Source organism: Vulpes vulpes, chromosome 2, assembly GCF_048418805.1.
Source record: "Vulpes vulpes isolate BD-2025 chromosome 2, VulVul3, whole genome shotgun sequence".
NCBI classification, from domain to species: Eukaryota; Metazoa; Chordata; class Mammalia; order Carnivora; family Canidae; genus Vulpes; species Vulpes vulpes.
Genome location: NC_132781.1, coordinates 49748856 through 49768914, shown reverse-complemented (window position 1 = coordinate 49768914; position 20059 = coordinate 49748856). Strand labels below are relative to the sequence as shown.

The following is a 20059-nucleotide window of genomic DNA, read 5'->3' as shown; positions in this document are numbered from 1 at the left end:
CCGCTCCTCCACCCTGGGTGGCAAAGGGGAAGACCGCTAGGGACGGCGCGGCTCAAGAATGGTCTGGAGCCCGACCGCTGCCCGGGAACCCAGGCAATGCCTTGGGATAGGTTTTCAAGCCAGATTGGACAGGTTTGGGGAAGGAAACGCTACTCAGACTGCACATTCCGTTTATTGGTAGAGAGGCTGGAGACTGCCTTTCCAGCGAGTCCAGTCCCTGCCTCCCACCGCCCAGCCTTTGGCATGTTGGAGGAAGTCCTAAAGGAGATAAAGATTGGAGGGAATCCAAATTGGAGAGCATTCAGAGCCCAGAATCAACCCTCCGGGCCTCACCGGGCACCTAAGAGGTGCTCATAGATGTCAGGCTCCTTCCTTTCTCTTCTGGGGTTTGGAGGAGGCATCCCCCTGTGCCCACAGGTCACTGGAGGTATGTGCTCAGAGAGGAAGCTAGGGCTCAGCCCAGCCAGGTTCCTGCACTCTAGATTGGAGGGTCCAGTACTGGCCTCGCAGGCTGGCATGCGCCTCCAGGAAGCCCTGGCTAAACTCCATCTCAGCCTGGCTTCCCTCCGACTCCCAGTAGAGTGCCTGCTGCCCACGGAATGTCACCGTCTTCAGGCTGTGGATGTCCCGGATCTGAAGGGAAAGGGCCAGCCCCAGAGGGCCAGCCACAAATGATAACTAGCTAGAATTCGGGGAGCCTTTGATATACAAGGGATCATACACTCAGGATCACATATAATCTTCACACAACAGCCCTATCAGGAAGGCACTGTTATTCTACCAGGAAACTGGGGTTCAGAGAAGTTATACTACTTCCCCAAGGATACACAGCCAGGGTGTTAGAGCTGGGATCAGAGCCCAGGTCTGTCTGATTCCAGAAGCCAGGCTGCCTACAACAGGGGAGCTAACACCTTGCAGAGGACAGTCCCCCATGAACTTTGTGGGGGGAGCCCGCTCTTCTGGAAAAGTTCTTTTGGGGTCTAAAATTATGCATTAGTCCTGGGCTAGCTGACAGTCTACACCAGAAAAAGTGTATTCCTATTTCACTCCTGTGAGGAGCTCAAGAAACATTTGTTGATGTACTTGGAGGAAATTCTCTCTCATTCTTTCACTAATGATTTTGGGGTTTTTGAGCAAACTCGGGGGGTCCTCTAGTACTCCTGGCTCCCATCCCCAGAGACAGCTGTCTAGATTCATAGCAAAAGTCCACCTGTCCTGTCCCCATCCTGGCCTTACCAAGACATAGCTGGCACCGGTTCCTGTGCCATCAGTGGCCAGGGCATGGATGGCAATTCGGGCCTGTGGGGCCACATTAATGAAGATGCGGCAGCCCCCTGAGTTCCTCCCATCAGCACCCATGGAGGGGCTCACGATTTCCCCCCAGGGTCCGAAGAGCTGCATGTCACACTCTGTAGAGAGGAGCAGGTGGATGAACTGGATGTGGACTGGGTGTGGACCACCAGGGGAGCAGTGAAGGGGGGCAGTTTGGTGTTGTGGTCAAAGTCAGGTCTCATGTCCACCCATGTCACTGCCAGGCCCCAGCGAGGAAGGGCGCAGCACACATGCTGGGACCTCATCCTGGGGTCGATGAGCCAGGGGTGTCTTCCTCCATCTCCATGGGTGCCCTCTGCCTGGCCAGCCGGCCAGTTAACAGTAGCGCCCATCCAGCCACCCTGCAGGGATATGGGGGAGGCTCAAACACCTTGCCATACCTCGGTGGGGGGCTCCCGGTGCAGGCTGGCTCCTGTACTGCAGCACAACCCCGCCTTCCAGCCGCACGCGGCGCTGCCTCACCACCAGCGTGTTGGTCTTGGAGCTGAAAGTCATGCCAGATAGCTTCCCGCACGTCTTCTTCCACATGAGCCTGTCCCAAAGCAGCAACACATCCCCTAGAAAGCAGCAGTGCAGTGAGGCTCCAGCACCCCCACTCCAGGTGTCCTGGGGTAGACCCACTGCTGTGGGCAGGGCCCTCCCACTTCCCGGCTGTGTGACTCTAAGTCACTGGACACCACCTCAGTTTCATCATCTGGGGCATCCCAGGCCAATCGCGCGATGGGCATGAGGATTATGCGTGGAGATGCACATGGCACATCTGGCCCTGAACGGGGTGGGCTCATGCTCACTGGTGCTTGGCGGCCTGGCACTTGCAGCACTTGCACACATGGCCTGAGACGTACCAGCACTACAGCTGAGGGAACTCTCGAGGACTTGGAGGGTCACCACCTCACCCAGGGGCCGCCCAATGGCCACTGCACAGTCAGCCCGCCCTGGGCCTCGCATGTCAATGGTTCCCATTGGCTCAAGATGCTGCCGGCCACAGGCACCTGGAAAGGCGACAGGGGCCCCCGGTGAACAGAGGTTCCAGGTGGGCAGGGCATCCCTAGCAGGGCGGGGCCTGGAGTTTTCCATGCTGAGTGGGAGACAGGCAGGGGAGTGGCTGGCATCCTCCTAGGCCCAGCCAGACCATACTGAGGGCAGAGAAGGGAGCTGCATGGGTCCAAGTGTCACCATCCAGGGCACAGAGCCGCTTCCAAGATGCTCCAGACAGAGGGAGGCAGCATATATAGTAGGGCCTGGCTTTGAGTCCCACAGACCTGGGGCCGACTCTCTGAAAACACAGGTTCCCTTCCCTTGATGATAATAAAAGTGAGTTTGTACCCTGCTGGTGGATACAGAGTGGGAGAAGAGGGCCAGCCCGGAGCACCACCTCCAGAGCCCATCCCTTCAGTCCAGCCGCACACATCCCAGGGTTCTGAGGGTTGCTCCGCAGGACAGCCCCAGGGGTCTCCACAAGGAGCTAGTCCCAGCTCTCCCAGTGGTGGTGCCTTTGCCCACCCCTCCTGCAGCCAGCCAACCAGCCACCCAGACAGAAAGGTTGAAGAACATAACTGGACTCAGCTGGGTTTTCCTGAGACCCAGGCAGAAGCCTCTGAAGTGGGGGTGCTGGGGAGAGAAGGTGGGCCCGGGTCTGAGGCCACTCCGGAGAGGCACCAGCAGTGGCCTGGTCTGGAGCAGTGGCTTCCTCGTTGGGTGCTGGCCTGGGAGTCACCTGCCCACCACAGGGCCCGGCCCAGCAGCCCCGCACGGTGGCTGGCTTGTGCAAGTGCTGGCAGAAGTCAGCCAGCACAGGTGCCTGGGCCTGGGGTCCAAGGCAGGCCTTACGCCTGCGCTGGATGCCATCTCCGCAGGAGACAGAGCACTGCCAGGAAAGAGGAAAGGAAGTTGAGGCTGACCTTGCCAGAGGGCATCGGGGGCAGCGGTGACCACTGGCCAGGAATGATCCCATCTAATCTTTGCACAGCCCAGGAGGCAAGCATGTTTCTCCATTCCACAGGTGAGGAGACTGAGGCTCCAACCCTGTCCTCATCTGAGCTCCCACCTCTACCCAACCTGGATGCCCAGAGTCCTGTGACCGACACCAATGGTGGCTGGCTACTTTGCCTCTTCTACCCCTCTACATCACGAGTGAGCTTACCCAGCAGGAGACCTAACCTTATTTACCTTTGTCTTTCTAGTACCTTGTGAGGTGCTGGACACAGGACACCAGAAAAGCAAGGTGTGGAACAGAGTTACCTTTCCCCTTCATCTTCTGGTGTCTCTGGACCTTGGGCTAGACCTGCCCCTTGGGTCTCGAGGCCCTGCTGTGTCTTCCATCTCTGGGTGCCCCAACGACCTCCTACCCCACATGCCCCCTCCTTTCAGGGGATCACAATCAGAGCCCCCAGGGTTCTGTGTGTGAGGACCCTCAGCAGATGCACTTCCCAGCCCCAGCCCCAGCCCCAGCCCCAACCACACAACTTACCTGTGTCCAGGTGCTGACATGCCACCGGTAGGTGCAATAGGCGAGGATGCAGGGGATGCTGGCCTGAGGCCGAACCAGAGCCGCACAGGCTGCCCCATCCACCTCAATGTCCTGGCCTTGGCTGAGCTGCACACAGGCCACAGAACGTGTGGCAGTGCCAAAGCCACAGCTGGCTGAGCATGGGCCGAGGGACATGATTTTCCACCTGCAAGAAGAAAAGACCCAGAGTGCAGCCCTGAGCCCAGGAAGAGCGAGCCCTTCCTATCAATGGCTCACCATTCCTGGTTGGTGATTCCAAGTAACAGGGATGGAGGAAAACATGCCCCAGGAGAAGGGAAAACAAATCTTGGCGTGGGTCAGTTCTGCCCATATTAACTTGTAATCATTCAATGAATGGTAACAGCTGACATTTTTTAGAGCTGAGACCGAACCCAGGGAGCCTGTGCTGGAGCCTGAGGCTCTAATGGTGACACTGTGCCACCTCCTGGCTCTGGGAGGCCACCTCTCAAACACATGCCTTCTGTGGGCCTGACACTCTTCTAGACGCTAGGAAAATGGAGTGAACCAGACCAAGCCCCCCACGCCACCCTTCAGAACACATGTGCTTCTCCACTTCGGCACCACTGACATTTGGGGCCAGTGGTTCTGTCGTGGGGGCCATCTGTGCAGTGTAGGATGTTCAGCAGCACCTCTGGCCTCCACCCACTCACCAGAGGCCACTAGCACCCACCCCCATTCCCTAGTCATGGCATTTAAAATGTCTCCAGACATTGCCACATGTCCCCTGGAAGGCAGAATAACCCCTCGTGGAGAAACCACAGGCTCGAAGGAAGAGACAGCAGATAAAGAAATAAATGCTAAGTGGTAGAGTCAGGCAGCGCCGAGAGTCCTGGGGTGAGTAGAGTGTGCTGTTCAGGACTCCCCACCTCGCTGCTGTGGTGCTTTGAGCAGAGCCTGGTTGCAAGGATATCCAGAGAAGACGCATTCACACAATGGGAAGGTAGGCGCAGGAGCCCTGAGGCAGGAGCATGTGTTCCAGAATATCAAGGAGGACACGGCTACAGTGACATCCAGAGAGGAGCTAGACCTCATGCATGTCAAATTCCCATACAAGTCCCAGATAAAATCCCATATAGATGAATGTGCTGCATGGCCAAGGGACTTTAGCACAAGCAAAGAAGCCAAGAGACACTGGTGCGGGTGGTAAATGAACCACAGAGCTACAGTATTTAAAACAGTCTGATATTGGGATAGGGATCAATGGGGGATTGCGAACTGCAGAATCGGGTCAAAAGCCCTGACACAGATCCCAACACACACAAGGATCTAAGAGGACGTGATAATGGAGCCGGCTGGGGGAAATTCTGTTAGCAATCTGGAGAAATAAAGTATGCTCCCTACTTTGCAACATACCCCCAAAGATATCACAGATGAGTTAAGGCTTCTAATTTAAATGAATTCTTATCTGGAATGGTGTGTTTTTTTAAAGCCAAGGACATGAAGGAAATGTGGCAATAAAGCACATCTGTTAAACCTGGTGGTGGCACATGGGTGTCTGTTTGCCTCTTTCGATGATACAGTAAAGCATTTCATTGGTCAAAGTGCAAAACTACAAGGACGCAGCCATGGAGCTGTGAACAAGGTGGGCGATTGTCTGCTCTTCCTCAGGAGGCTCGGACCCCACCTCTGGACCTTGCTGGCTTGAGCTCTTCTGTCCCACACCCCAGCTGGGACCATCCTTGGGCTCCGCTGAAACCCTGCCTTTTCCCAAGGAAGTTCTCCAGCCCTCCCCACACCTTCACCCCAATCAGAGCGGGCCATGCCACCTGCATTTTGTTGGAATGTCACCTCTGACACTTGGTACAGCCTGCCAGTAGTCCTGCTTCCCAAGGACTGTCTCCCTGGCCAGAGCCACCCTATAATAAGCCCCACGGCAACTGGCCTGGTGTCTGCACACTCCAGGACCTCAGGCTGCTTCCCCAACACCTCAGGGATGCTGACCTGGGTGGGCAGGGATCTGGGCTGCAGGCTTCCTGCTGCTCTGGACGAGGCAGCCCCTGGCACTGGTTATCTGGCAGGATCTCCTCGTCCTTGTCCTCCCCGTGAGCCCGTGCACAATATAGCATCCTCTGCGCAAACCCTCCTCCACAGCTCACACTGCATGCAGCCAGCTTGTACCTCCACCTGGGGCAAACTGGAGTCAGGAGGGACCCAAGGGAACAGGGCTTCCCCTCATCTCCCCATACTGGAGAGGGCCTGGAGGGATCCTTCCTCTGAGGGTCACCCTTACATCTCCATGGAGCAGCTGGGCACAGTGGACGGAGAACATTCAGAAGGGCCTGTTTTACAGACAGAAAGCTGAAGGCAAACTGATGTGTTCAAAGGGCAGACGGGGGAAAGGCAGGGCACCCCAGGGGGACTGCAAAGCTGTCTGTCTCCCATAGGGATCCCAGCCCGGACAGGGCCTGGCCAGCACTCCCAATCTTCCTTCCCACTGTGCTTGCCACATCACACCAGCACCACCTGTCAAACTCTGTCTCCCTGTCTGTTTGATTTCTCTTCCATCTCCCCAATACCCCTGGTGTCTGGTCCAGGAGGGCAGGGCTAGGTGCTCACTGCTGCAGCCCCACTGCCAGAACCACACCTGGGCATGGCAGGCCCTCAGTAAAGAGCAAGCAATGACAAGTGAACCATCGGCCACGTGTGCCCACAGCATCCCCCACAGCCTTCTAAGACACCGGTGTGACCCACTCTTGCAGGAGAGGGCACTGGGGGTCAGGAGCTTACAGGAAGGTGATGATGCCACCTCTAAGGATGCATGCCTAGGACTACCTGTCTCCTTGGGAAGGGGCCCACCTGGCAGGGCAGGGCTCTGGACTGCAGTCCTTGATGGGATGGGGCCTGGGGGCCGGCCAGCTCTTGGAGTGAGGCAGGGGGATGGGGTGGCTGTGGTCCAGCCCCACACAGTGAACATCAAGTGGCACCTGCCCCCACCCCCCCACCCCCACCAAGGCCTGGGTCTCCCACCCGCAATAAGGAGGCCAGCACTCAATCAGAGGCTACACCCCAGGGTAAGACTCCTTCCTCTGTAGGGGACCCAGCTGCCGCAACACCCCTTGCGGCACTGAGGCACTGAGCCTCCCCACCACCACTGCTACTCACCAAGCCGGGCATGGGGCAGCCTGGCAGACCTCCTGCCGGCTCCCAGGCTTGCTTTCCAGGTCACATAGCTCTTCCCGGACAGGGGTTCCCAGGGCAGAGTCCATACACATGAAGTTCAGCTCCGTCAGGCCTGCAGGGAGGAAGCAGGGACCCCCAAGCCCCAAGAGGAGGGTTAAATAAGAACTACAGGGGCCAGCTCTCTGGAGAGCTCTAGCAGAAAAGGCCTACTTGGGTTTGAGTCTTGACTTGGCCACTTACCAGCTGTGTAACCTTGGACAAGTGACTTAACCTCTTTGAGCCTCAGATTTTTCACCCAATGGTGCCTAACTTACAGGTATATTTATATAGATTTTTAAAATGGAGATACAAATTACCTGGCACATAGTAGGTGCTCAAGTGGTAGCTGCTGTTGTTTACTGTTATTTTATGAGAATTGCCATGTGAAAATCTCTTACCGTGTTTATAACAAATATGTTACTAGAGCTGGTTTCCTTGAACCTCCCCTTTAGGAGTATCCTCAAAGTCTCTGGTCTTGAGTCTAAACATGCACAAATTTTGGGACACCTGGGTGACTCAGTGGTTGAGCGTGCCTAGGACCTGTTTGGCTCAGGGCGTGATCCCGGGGTCCTGGGATAGACGGGGAGCCTGCTTCTCCCCCTGCCTGTGTCTCTGCCTCTCTCTCTTGGTGTCGCTCATGAAAAGAATAAATAAAATCGTAGAAAGAAAGAGAAAGAAAGAAAGAAAGAAAGAAAGAAAGAAAGAAAGAAAGAAAGAAAGAAAGAAAGAAAGAAAAGAAAGAAAGAGAAAGAACGGACGGACACAGCCTATCTTAAAAATCTCATTCCTCTGGTGTGGCTGCCAGGAAGCTCAGAGCTACTGGGGCCCTTCTCTTGCTGCTTTTCTAGATCTTAACAAATTGCTGAGTTTTGTCATCTTTTCTATCTTTCAGCCAAGCAATGAACAAGTTTACATGGTGGTCCTTACTCTGCCCCAACGTCCTCGTGTATTACATCATGTTCCTCCATAGTGTGGATTCTCTGTAAGCCAATTCACATGCTTTTTAGAACCAGGCAAAATGCAGGCAGGGAAGAGCTCATGAGCCCTGGGCACCTCACCTTGACCACAGGAGGCAGAGCATGGCCCCGCCAGGGGGGTCCACATGTGTGTGGTGCGAGCCCCCAGCCCAGCACTTCCTGATGGGGATGTGGCCTCCTTCTCCTCCTCCAGAGACTGGAGGTCTGGCTGCAAGGGACAAGCAACAAGCTGGCGCATTCCGGCTTGCCCCCTCTAGATCCCTGAGCACCTGGTCCTTCCTCCCCCATCCCAATCTCTTCAGGAGAGAGCAGATGTGGTCACCAACACCCAAAGCCTGCCCCTCCCTGCTACTCCTTTCCAGGGAGGCGTGCTCTGGCTACCAGAGGATGTCCTCACCCCACTACCCACCTAGGTCTCTGTACTGGCATGAGTTATCGCTGGGGGGCAGGGCTGAGGCTGGGGCTCAGGAGCCAGATTTGCAGGCACACTTGGCTCTGCAATCACTACCAGCCTCAAGGACACAGGCTTGGCCAGTACCCTTGTCTGCAAGCCCCAGGACACAGGCGGGACTGTGGCATGGTTTCTCTGTGTAGTGGAGAACTGGCAGCATTCTGACAGGGTCTGGGTCCCTGGCCCCGCTTGCCAGCTGGAGGGAAGGCTAGGCGGGCTTCCCAGCGGTCCCTGTGCTTTTTCCCTAGGTCCATCCTCTGACCAGGGGGATCCTGCACACAGTAGCACTGCAGAAGGACGGTCTTTGTGCTCTGGCCAGGAGGTCTATGGTAACCAGTGCCCCCCATTCTCCTGACCAGATACACCCCCAATAGCCCGGGTCACCCTCATGCCCAGGACACTCACATAACCCTGTCCCGGAGGACATGCCGTGGCCACACAGGGCTTGAGGGCAGGCAGCTTCTCATCTGTGGAGCAGGGTCCAGCCATGGCCAGTGTCTCCAGGCCAGCTACCCTGTGCACACACGTCACATTCTGTGATGCCAGGTCTGCTCCACAGGCTGTTGTGCATGCATCCGATGCCTCCTGCCTAAGGATGGCACAGGACAGATATAAGGCCCTGCCTCTCATTGGGCTGTAGGTACAGCTTCACTCCTGGGACAGGAGGCAGTGAACCTACACCCTGGTGTCCAAGAGCTCAATGAGAAGCCCCACAAAGAAACAAAATCCAGAGGCTGCTCCCTAAAATGCTGGATGAACTACTGCCAGCACTCCACTCAGCAGGGACAGTGACAGTGTCACAGGGACAGTGACACAGGCCCTTACCCTCCTGCCATCCAGAGAGGAAGGTGGGCCTCCATCCAGAGAGTAACACCACTCCTTGCACCCAAGTGGGTGCTGTAACACAATCAGATCACCCAGATCAGGGATGGCCACTGTGTTTCATGTGTGTGCCAACCCTGACAGGTGGTGGCTTCCTGCCGTGCTGAAGCAGGAAGGGTCCTGAGGCAGGAGTGGGCCTATGTGGGAAAGGGTGAGGATTCCCAGGTCCGCCAAGGATGGGAGAGGGAAAAAGGAGCCCAAGCCATGCATGCGCCACCAGTGACCTAGGCCAACCCCCTCCCCACTGGGGCCCAGGGAGGGAAGGGAATTGACCCGGTTACCCAGCCAGTTAGTGGCAAATCAGAATAAGCCACTGTCAGCTTGGACACTGAAGGGATGGGAGGTGCCCTGGGGACAGCAATGGCAAAGTGACGCATTGCTTTACATTTGTGGCTTCACTTGGTCCTCACAACCCCTCCTAAGCAGGGACTAGAGGGTTCAGAGAGGGAAATGGCCGGCCCAAGGTCTCTTGGATAGTGATTCTGAAGCTGGCCACTCCAGACCCAGCCAGAGTCCTGGGAAGAGGGGAAACTCAGGGTAGGGCTCAGTGCAGGGACAAGCCCTGCCAGCCACACTGCCTCCCTGTGTACCCGGACCCATCTCCTGGGGCAGGGATGAAAGTCACAGGTTTCTAGCACTGCTGGCTGCGGGGCCGGTACTCTGCACCAAGCAGGGGGCAATGTCCTCAGGAGGCTGCCCTGGGCCTCCATGCAATGCACCACCCTCTCCTGCAAGCCTCCCCCATGGGAGGCACTGCACACACCAAAGTCCTCAGCTGCCCAGCTGCAGAGGAAGGGAACAGAGTGTTGGGCTCCATCCCCTGGGGGAGGCAGTGAGAGACAGGCAGATCTATCCAACTGACTCGCTTCCCTGTGCTGGGCCAGGCCCCAGGTCCCTGCAGGTGCCTGGACACTGCACACATACAGCCACCTCAGCCCAGGGGCCCTCCAGATATCTCCAAGCTGCACCTGAGCCAGAGGACACCTGTATAAAAGTGTTGGCAAGGGGCGCCTGGGTGGTTCAGTCGGTTCAGCATCAGACTCTTGCTCTTAGCTCAAGTTTTGATCTCACGGTCATGAGTTCAAGCCCCATGTTGGGCTCCACAGCCAGTGTGGAGCCTACAATCAATCAATTTTTTAAAGTGTTGGCAGGTAGCTGCATCAGCTCTGCACTCAACAAGGACAGTCTTGTTCTTAACGTTACACTCCTACCAGCTGCACAGGCCAGGTACTTTCCCCTGTCACCTTTCTGACCCTCACCACAACCGTTCTGGGGAGGGCGGTCACCTCCACCTTGCAGCATGTGCCCACAGACGAGGTGCAGCAGGTATGGGTCACACTAGGCTGTCACCTGTGTTTGCCTGAGTTTCCATGTCCTCACCTGCAAAATGGGGGTACTGACATAACCCACCTCACAGGGCAGCATCCAAGACTACGGAGAACATGCCTGGACGTGGCCTCACTGAGCGCACGTGACATGGGCTCCGTAGCCAGTGAGAGCCCAGCGGCCATGGCTTAGCGCAACAGCACTCACTGTGGGGGGCAGGGCCTGGGGGCGCAGGACTCTGACCACGCTGCTGGCTGCTGGCTCCCTTCGCACCGGGCAGCCTCCACCCACACGTTCCTGGCCTGGTCCAGACAGCTGTAGGTCACCCAGCGCCGTCCTGGGAGGGAAGAGGGAGGCTGGACCACCTCCCCGCAGGGCGCAAACCATGCTTTAGGCGAGCCCTGCCCCGGGCCTCACCTGCCCCACAGCTCACCGAGCAGGACCCCCGCACGGCGACCCAGGCCCAGGCCTGTGGCTGCTTAGGCTCGAAGTAGGTGAAGGTGATGTCTGGGCGTGCAAGGTCACCATACTCCTCCCCGTAGCGCCTGTAAACCTTCACGAGACAGACAGAGAGCTCGGGTCCTTGTCCAGTGGGCTCCGTGAAGGAGCTCTGAGGGTCACACTGGGCTCCGTCCCCTAGCCCAGCCCCAGAGAGGGGTCAGGCTTGAAGGCTAAGCTCTGGAGGCCTCCAAGGTTCCAGCACCTGCCCCCACGATGCCTCATCTAGCCACACAGCACCATCCTCTGTTAAAATGGGGGTTCTCGGGCCCAGCCTGGCAGGTCCTGATTCAGTGGCTCTCGGAGGGGCCCAAGAATGTGTATTTTTATACATACAAATACATACATTTTATACATACATGTCTGCAAAGGATGCAGACAGCTCAGCTGGCTGCTACCACCTGAGAACCATTCCTGGGGGCAGGGAAGTGGTTGAACTGGGCTGTGTGGGCAGGCAGGGAAGGAGTGAGTGGCTCACCAGGGGGCTCCTTGTGGCCTGGGTGGACTCTGGGGGAGCCCCACTGTCTCCTCCAGCTGTGGGGGCAGAGGCTAGGGCTGCTAGACCAGAGTCAAAGACCACTGAGACTTGGCCCCCTCCCCAAGAGCCTCAGGGCTGTTTACACACATGCTAACATCCATCTCTCCCTCCAAGTGCCTTCCTCAGCAAAGCACGCATGGGGACATGTGCAGAGGAGCTCACGTGCAGATGACGCGCCCAAAGCATGTGCTCCCATGTACCTCTGTCCCCAAGAAACAGTGAGAGTCAATATCCACTCAGAGTTTCCTTGGTACCAGCAATGGCTGCCAACACTGCCTGGCACATGCACCCCATAACCCCAGCAGGCAGGCCGGCAGCTCGTGCGCATTCTACAGAGGAAGCCTGAGGTCCAGGGTGGTGGCAGAGTCAGGCTGAGAGCCTAGAATGCTCTGCAGAGGACAGAGAGGCTTGGGAGAGCATTCAGCTTCCATGTCAGGCCCTTGCTGTGCCCGTCCCTTTGCCTCAGGACTTCTGGTGGGAGGGGGCTCACTTTCCCACCTTTAAGATGGGGCATCCTCAGTGTCGGGTACTTTCAAGACCTAAGCCAGCAAGGACTTTTGTCGCAGCAGCCACCTTTCAGGGTGCTTGCGCATGTAGGGTGCCAGACACACCACCACATGCCTAACGCAACTTATCTTTAAAAAATGAACCTTTATAATAACTTTATAATGTGTGTGTGCTTAGCCCCATTTTGCAGATGGGAAAACTGAGACTCAGAAAAGTCAATTCCCTTGCCCAAGTTCTTGCAGAGCCAGGATTCAAAGTCCAGTCTACCTGAGTCCCTAGGCCTTGGCCCCTGACCTCTGGGTTTCCTGCTTCCAGCTGCTGGGCTACAAGAGTCTCTAATCTGGGCACCCCACTGTCTCACTCCCCACACCCTCCCTCAGCCAGGGCTGACACAGGCCCAATCCCCCCTGTACCCTACACAGAGCCTCCTCACCAGCCTCCCTCCCTAACCCCTGGAGATCATGAAGCCCTCCAGCCACCTCCCCTTCCCTTATCCCTCCTAATTACCCGCCCTGTGCACACCCTCTTCCCTCAGCACACGCCACTCCCTGCTTGGCCCAGCAGCATTAGCTCATCTCAGACCTCAGCCACACAGCCCAACCCCAGGCAAGCCCCTGACCCCTGCACACCCACCCTCAGAACTCCAGGGGCTGCTGAGTGAATAAGCAGGTGATACCAGGAGGAGGCCCTGCTGGCTCCCCCAGGCCCTCTGGGTCACCTGGATCTCCATGTCTTCCTGGATGGGTCCCTGGATGGAGATCTCCTCCAGGCGAGGCAGCCGGTCCTCAGTGAGGGTCACTCTGTACTCCACACGGCTGTCCTCCAGGAGGGAGGGGTAGGTGGTGCTGGGAGAGATGCTGGAATTCCCAGCCACGATGTAGTGCCCTCGGATCCGCACCGCTGTGGGGGGGGGGGGGGGCAAGGCTGTGAGCAGGGGAGCACCCCCTCCACAGCTGTGGCAGGTGGGCACCAGCCACCCACCAGAACAGATCCTGACTTATGGAAAGGGGTGGTAGCAACAGTCGGATAAATCTCCTCGCCCCAGGCCCCAGCCCTCCCCAAGGAGCCCGTCTGCCTAGCACCTCAGTCCGCAGGCCATCCCCGTAACAAGCAAGGCACATCCTCCCATAGGCACACAGGCGCCTGCCCTCAGAAGGCTTCTGCATGTCAGTGGCTCTGTGGCTCTGTCCAGAACCTAGTGAGCATTGTGGACCTGCCTCTCACCAAGTGTGCTCATGTGCAGGCTTGGGGGCTCAAGGACCTGGGGCCAGCACCCCCACTCCAGATTCAGAGGACAGGCATAGGCACCCTCTGGAAATCAAGAAGCACAGATGTGGCCTTTGCCCTGGGACCTACGTCACACTTGATAGGAGTGTCTTTGTTTACAGTGGGGACTTCCCAAGCCAGAAAGACTAAATATGTGATTTAGGACAGCAGCTTTCAGTTGATCTCATCTGTGAACCTAGAGACTGAGGCCATCCATGTGAGTAATCAATCAGTCATGCCTCATGTCTGCATAACAAAGTCCTAATCAAAACTGGACACTGAGCCTGGGTGGCTCAGCGGTTGAGCATCTGCCTTTGGCTCAGAGTATGATCCTGGGATCTGGGATCGAGTCCCACATTGGGCTCTCTGCTTCTCCCTCTGCCTGTGTCTCTGCCTCTCTCTGTCTCTCATGAATAAATGAATAAAGTTTATATTAAAAAAAAACTGGACACTGAGCCTGAGGGAGGTCCCCGGGTGGGCAATACTCTGTGTGCGTTGCCATGCTTGGGATGGTGGACATGGAGCCCTCCCACACTGTGCCCTAGGCATTTCCTGCTCGGGCTTGTTTTATTATCTCCTTCCCCTGTAATAAACCATAATTGCGGGTATTCTGGGGGCCCTGGTAGTGACATACCCAACCTGGCAGTTGGGAACCCCCCTAAACCTGCAGGTGACACCAGTAGTAAGGGCATCTTGGGGACTGTGCTTTATAAACTTCAGTTTGGCTACCTCTGGGGGAGCGTCCTCAGGTCAGCTCACCCAAGTGTGTGAAGAGAGGCCTCCGGTTGGTGATGTGTACACTGGTCAGGTTGCGGGTAACTGTCAAGAACGTGACATATTCTAGATGGAAGCAGACATGGTGGGTGGTCTCAGATCATTGACATCACAGTGAAAGGAAGCAAATGTCAGATGCCCAGGATGCAGTGCCTCAACACCAAAAGCTAACAACAGGACCACCTTGAGCAGTAGACAGTCTCCTGTCATGGGTGGGGGGTAGGTAATCAAGGCTGGGGGGACGGTCAGCTTCCAGGGTGTGCCCTGGCCAGGAGGAAGGACTGAATCCAAGGGCTCAGCAGGTGGGACTCCACTCCTTGGCTGACCATCTAAGCGCCTAGTTGGCAAATGAGTTGACTTCTTTTATAAATGGATCAAAGTCAAGGGTTACCGAAGTATAATATCCCTTCTGATGGGATTCCTTGGGGAGGAATGGAGAGGCCAGCCGACCGCAGACTGCCCAGTGTCCGGGCTTTATCTGCATCACAGCTACTGTGAACCATGAGGGCTCAGTGTCGAGGCTCTGGGCTGCAGGTGATTTTAGAGGCTGGGAGGAGCCCGGCCATCCATCCCTAGGGCAGCTCCTACCTCTGGCCCTTCCAGCTGTGAAAGAGCCGTTCTGTGGGCTACAGGTGCTATTGTCCCCTCCGCACACCTGGCACACGTCTCGCACCTGTTGGGAGTCCATCCTGCCATCACAGCCGAATGTCTGTGCAAAGAGCAGTGGCAGGTGATACCCAGGCAGGTGTCATTGGAGGGTGCTGGCCCACTCACCCCATAGCTCTGAGGCTCTGGGAGTCACACCACAAATTAGAGGCATTTTGCAAGCATCTGACATGGATGCAGGAAGCAGGTGTGACTCACCCAAGGTCATGGCAGGGGTCTTAACACCCAGATGACTCCAAGGTCAGTCCAGCACCCTGGGATCACCCAGTGCAGACTGCTGCAGCTTCATGGGGGGCCAGCCCCTGCACATTGGCCCCCTCGGAGCCCTTCAGCATCTGGCTTTTGAGGTGACTGGCCTCGGGGCCACCCTATATGGGAGGGCACCTCTGCTGCCCACACGAACCTACCTTGCAGCTGCCCAACATGCACAAGCTCAGGGTCCCGTCCTCCCGCTGACCACTTGGCACACACCGGGTCCCATCTAGGAAACTTTCCCCACGCCTCACAATGAAGGCCTCGCCAATGGCCCGGCACATGTGTCTGCACAGAGCATCGCCTGGGAAGGTAGAGGGACAGGGAACCCTGGCATGAGGGGGACAGGGGGTAGGGGGAAGGCGGTAACCCTGCAAGGCATGACCCAGGTGGGCCCACCTCCCTGCCAGGGCTATCTGTCTTCATCCTTTGGGTTGGGGGCAAGGGTCCTGCCTCCTAAGGACATGGCGATTGTTACTGAGTTATAAACCAAGGAGCACCCTTGGTGCTGCCCAGGGATCATCTCACTGAACCCTAAACACCCAAGCAGGGAGGCCCTGCTCTCATTTCCATTTTTACAGATGGGAAAACCAAGACTCAGGCCTGTTAGCCAGGAGCCTTGCCAGGATGTGACTCGACTGATGCAGAGCCTGAGCACAGCCTTGCCATCTACAGCATCGGGGTAATGGTGGTCAGTCCCACCTTGACTGTACTGCTCAGCGGAGCCCCAGCGGTAGAAGGAGGCATTCCCCGGGGTCAGGTAGAGCGGTTTCCTGTCCGTCTGCGAGCACTGCTCAGACATGAACTCCAGCTGGGTCTTCTCACAGGCCTGGCCGGGAGGAGGCAGAGGATAGGCACAGGAGGGGCCCTGGGATGGGGGCAGGGGACCCAGGACAGGGGCCTCTGCCCCTGGGGATAGCAAGGCACCCTGCAGCACAAGGTCAAAATGTGGATTGGAGCCCAGCTCCTGGCTACACTTCGGTTCCCTGCTCTGTAAGGTGGGGGAGGCCAGAGCCTTCCTCTGCTGATGGGAGGATCCAGAAGAATCTGCAAGGACACAGGGCAGGAACTGCCACTCGGCAACAAAGAGGTAAAGAGCCCTGCTCGCTCATTCCCTCCCCCAAGCCTGTGCTCCAGGTGAGAACTCGGCCCTCTGTGTCTGGGGAGGCGCTGGGTCTGCCTGGAGAAGGCGGGAGGGAAGGTCTCACCAGGTGCACATCTTAACTAAGTGTCACAGGCACCATTCTAGCAGTTGGTGCCCAGGACGATGGCCATGATCAAAACCACGGACCACAGGGATAGAGAGGATGGAGAGAAAGTGGAACCCTTGCACACTGCAGGTGGGAAAGCCAAATGGCTCAGCTGCTCTGAAGGATGGCTGGCAGGTTCCTCAAAGGACTGGGTGTAGAAATACCATGTGATCTAATGACTCCACTTTTAGGTGCATTACAAAGGAAATAAAAACTGGTACTCGAGTGTGCATATACACATGTTCAGAGCAGCATGATTCTCAATAACCAAAAGGTAGAGATGGCCCAAAACGTCAAGATGGCCCAAAATGTCTGTCAACAGATGAACAGATAATATGTAGTCCATCCATACGATGGAATATAGCCCTAATCAGCCCTAAAAAGGAGTGAACTTCTCACACCGGCTATGACACGGGTGACCCTGGAGGACATGACACGGAGTAAAAGAAGCCAGTCACAAAAGACCACAGATTGTCTATGTGAAATGTCCAGGGGTTCCATGTCTATGAAATGTCCAGGACAGGCAAATCCAGAGGCAGGGATCAGTAGTTGCCAGGAGCTGGAGGATGTCAGGGTCAGGGACTGCTAATGGGTCTGGGGTTCTGCTTCGGTGTCATGGAGATGCTCTGGAACTTGATAGAGGTGGTGGTCACATCACACTGTAAATGTACCAAATGCCCCTGGATCCCATACTTTTAAATGGTTTTATATGATGTAGATTTCACCAGCATTTGGAACTGAAAGAATGGTTTCAGGAGGTCCTGGAGGGGAGGGAAGTCCTAGAGTACGCACCGTGGTCCCAGGGGAGGTGGAGCAGCACCCCCAAATCTCAAAAGCGCCCTGGTGTGAACCACAAATTCAGCTGCCCTGATCTTTTGGGATCCTTCCTGATTCCAGGGCCCAGCGCTGCCCACCTGAGCCTCTCGTCCTGCCCCAAGGGAAGGCCTACCTGGGTGTTGCACATCTCCGCCTGGAGGTCAGCACCCACGCACACATGCCCTCCAAAGGCAGGCCTGAAAATGTCCACAAGACATGAGGGGTGACAGGTGAGCCACTGCCCTCCCAACCAGGGAATGTGGAGCAGGCTCCATCCCCTCCCAGACCTGAAGGGCAGTGCTCCCTCCACGTGTACCTGGGGTTGTTGCAGTGCCGCCTCCTGGTGACCACACCTCCTCCGCAGGAGCGGGAGCAAGGGCTGGGGGGACCCCAGCTAGACCACTGCCCGTGCACCACCCCCACTGGGCTCAGCTCTGCCAGGGAGCGGCAGTGACCCTTGGAGCACCACTGTAAGAGAAGGACACACCATCCCATACCCAGGGCACCCCACGTCCCCCATAACCACACGGTACCACACACACAAGGCACCCACATCCACATAGGCAAGCACATGTGCAGGCACCCCCCACCCCCATCCTGCTCAGGAGACAATGCTAGATGGAAGAGGGTAATGCCCAGGCTGTAGGACCCAGGAAGGGTCTGGCCATGCCCCACAGAGGGGAAAGGCGGAGTCACTTAGGTCTGCAGGGTAGAGGGAGGTGAGTGCCTGGTATGGCCAGAGAGGGAGTCTGGGTTAGGGAGCTGGGCCAGGCTATCACTGTCACTCAAAGCCTTCATCTCCTCTGTGGTACAGGGGTGACAGCACAAGCCGTGTCTCCAGAACCAGGGAAAGGGGGAAGGAGACTCAACAATTGTGCGGGGAGGGGCAGGGCATTCAATACACACTGGCTATGGCTCTGGCCCCCCCATAAGCCTCAGCAGAGTTATCAGCAAGCCCTTTGTCAGTTTTTGTAGGTCCCATGGACCTAGAAAACACATCCCATCGTCCAAAAATCACCGGATACACAGGGCATCCTGCAGCCCATCTCTCCTGACCAGGTGACCAAGGTCCTCTGCTCTGGGAATGCAGGCTGCCCGTATGCATGTGCATGCACTCTCTCTCTCTCTCTCTCTCTCACACACACACACACACGCACACGCACACACTCTGGCATCTCTTCATTCCCTGCTCTGACCTTCTGCACGCCGCACTCTGTCCCATCCAGGAGAGGGATGAGGAGGCGGCTACAGCTGCTTTGGTCCAGGGGATCCGTGTGGCAGGACAGAGCCTGGCACATGTCCTAGGAGGGGGGACAGCCTGTTCAGCGTCCAGTCTTAATGGTTCCCCACACACCACAGGACACAGTGACACATACGGGGTCCCGTGGGCACAGGGGCCAGGGAGAATGAGCACGGCCTGCTCCATAGAACAGGGACGTGACCAGGGCCCACAGTCATTTTATGGGCTCAAAAATATGGTTTCAGTTATTTTATCCAAAGAAAAAAATATCTTTTAGGTCAAAGAAGATATTCTAATGTGTATCGTTAATATATAGGGAACCTGGGTGGCTCAGTGGTTGAGCATCTGCCTTGGGCTCAGGGCATGATCTCGAGGTCCTCAGATGGAGTTCCCCATCGGGCTACCCGCAGGGAGCCTGCTTCTCCCTCTGCCTGCTTCTCTGCCTCTCTATGTCTCTCATGAATAAATAAATAAAATCTTACAAAAAAAAAAAAAGAAGTAGAAGAAGGGCCCCCGACAGCCTGGCACAGTGGGTGCTCACTCAGTGCACAGCGGGGCATGAGCTGGACTGCGGGGCGGACAGGCCCAGGTAGAGGGAGCACGGGCAGGGTCAGAGGGTTGCGCACAGTGGGGCGGCGGGACTCACGAGATGCTCCCTGGTGAAGGTGCAGGCCACTGCCCCAGCGCCGAAGGCGACGCGGCACTGCTCGTCCGTGCCATACAGAAGGCCAGGCTGCGCCTGGGGAAGGCGCCCGGCGGCCCCAGCCTGTGGCTCTGGCAGGTCCCCCAGGCAGCGCAACCGTCCTGCGCTGCAACAAGGCCCCTGCTCAGGTCCCCGGCGGACAGGGGGCAGGAGTGGGACGTGGGACGAGGAGCCGGCAGGTGGGGAGGGGAGTCCTCAGCGCGCAGACCTGCCCTGAGGCCAGAGACCACGAGAAGGGGAGGTGGGAGCGGAGCAGGTGGGGGCCGGAGCCGGTGGGGGTAGAGCAGACCCCACGCTATGCAGCCGGAGGAGGACACGGCTGACAGAGGTTGGACTGGGAAGCCGGTGGGGCCGAGGGGTCGATGCAAGGGCGGGATGGGTGGAGGGATGGGCGTGGATGGGGTAGAATTGAGGGGTGGGCACAGAAGCGGGTGGGATGGAAGAGGGGGTGCATGGGGGTGGGAGGGAACCAGGGAGCCTGTGTGGGGAGGTGTGGATGCAGGGACGGGTGCACAGGTGGAGGGGCAGATGGAAGGGTGGATGCAAGGGCACCAGGGAGGATGGAGGCTGCCCCGGAGCGGTGATGGGGGTCTCTGGGGAGGGGGCGCAGGACACCATGGGACTGAACAGAGGGCTGGGCAGGGCTGGGCAGGGCTGGGGCAGATGGAGGGGTGGGTCTGAGGGACAAGCAGGGGTGCCCCCTGATATAGATGGGGGCGGGGTGAGGGATGCAGCTACCTGAGCAGATGCAGCAGTTGCTGGCGGCTGCAGGCAGACCACGAGAGGTCCCCATGGGAGGCTGCTCGGTCCTGGGAGCCCATCACGTGGCTGCTGGGCTTGCAGCTGCTGCCGGCCACACCGTCGTGCTCCAGGCCCAGGCTGTGCGCGGAAG

At 57.3% G+C, this 20059-nt stretch overlaps 1 protein-coding gene across 42 annotated transcripts in view; it reads right to left on the bottom strand.

The window, feature by feature from the left end:
• Nucleotides 1–156: 156 nt before the first annotated feature.
• Nucleotides 157–20059, bottom strand: part of ADAMTS13 (ADAM metallopeptidase with thrombospondin type 1 motif 13) — a 30443-nt gene continuing 10540 nt past the window's right edge. For 12 of the 42 annotated variants that reach the window (XM_072748177.1, XM_072748190.1, XM_072748179.1 and 9 more), the window contains 21 exons: nucleotides 19906–20046; nucleotides 19111–19273; nucleotides 18421–18525; nucleotides 17541–17692; nucleotides 17358–17421; nucleotides 15861–15987; nucleotides 15314–15462; nucleotides 14829–14949; nucleotides 14226–14306; nucleotides 12919–13100; nucleotides 11075–11210; nucleotides 10865–10994; nucleotides 8855–9038; nucleotides 8080–8206; nucleotides 6965–7094; nucleotides 5804–5986; nucleotides 3803–4007; nucleotides 2890–3199; nucleotides 2178–2324; nucleotides 1713–1889; nucleotides 903–1409 (listed from right to left, as the gene is read on the bottom strand). In XM_072748177.1, the coding sequence (XP_072604278.1) occupies nucleotides 1039–1409; nucleotides 1713–1889; nucleotides 2178–2324; nucleotides 2890–3199; nucleotides 3803–4007; nucleotides 5804–5986; nucleotides 6965–7094; nucleotides 8080–8206; nucleotides 8855–9038; nucleotides 10865–10994; nucleotides 11075–11210; nucleotides 12919–13100; nucleotides 14226–14306; nucleotides 14829–14949; nucleotides 15314–15462; nucleotides 15861–15987; nucleotides 17358–17421; nucleotides 17541–17692; nucleotides 18421–18525; nucleotides 19111–19273; nucleotides 19906–20046 (3385 nt within the window). In that variant the 3' untranslated portion in view covers nucleotides 903–1038. Of the gene's footprint in view, nucleotides 634–902; nucleotides 1674–1712; nucleotides 1890–2177; nucleotides 2325–2889; nucleotides 3200–3802; nucleotides 4008–5803; nucleotides 5987–6964; nucleotides 7095–8079; nucleotides 8207–8854; nucleotides 9039–10864; nucleotides 10995–11074; nucleotides 11211–12918; nucleotides 13101–14225; nucleotides 14307–14828; nucleotides 14950–15313; nucleotides 15463–15860; nucleotides 15988–17357; nucleotides 17422–17540; nucleotides 17693–18420; nucleotides 18526–19110; nucleotides 19274–19905; nucleotides 20047–20059 lie in introns of those variants that run through there. The other 30 variants (XM_072748183.1, XM_072748185.1, XM_072748193.1 and 27 more) reach the window with 8 other exon arrangements.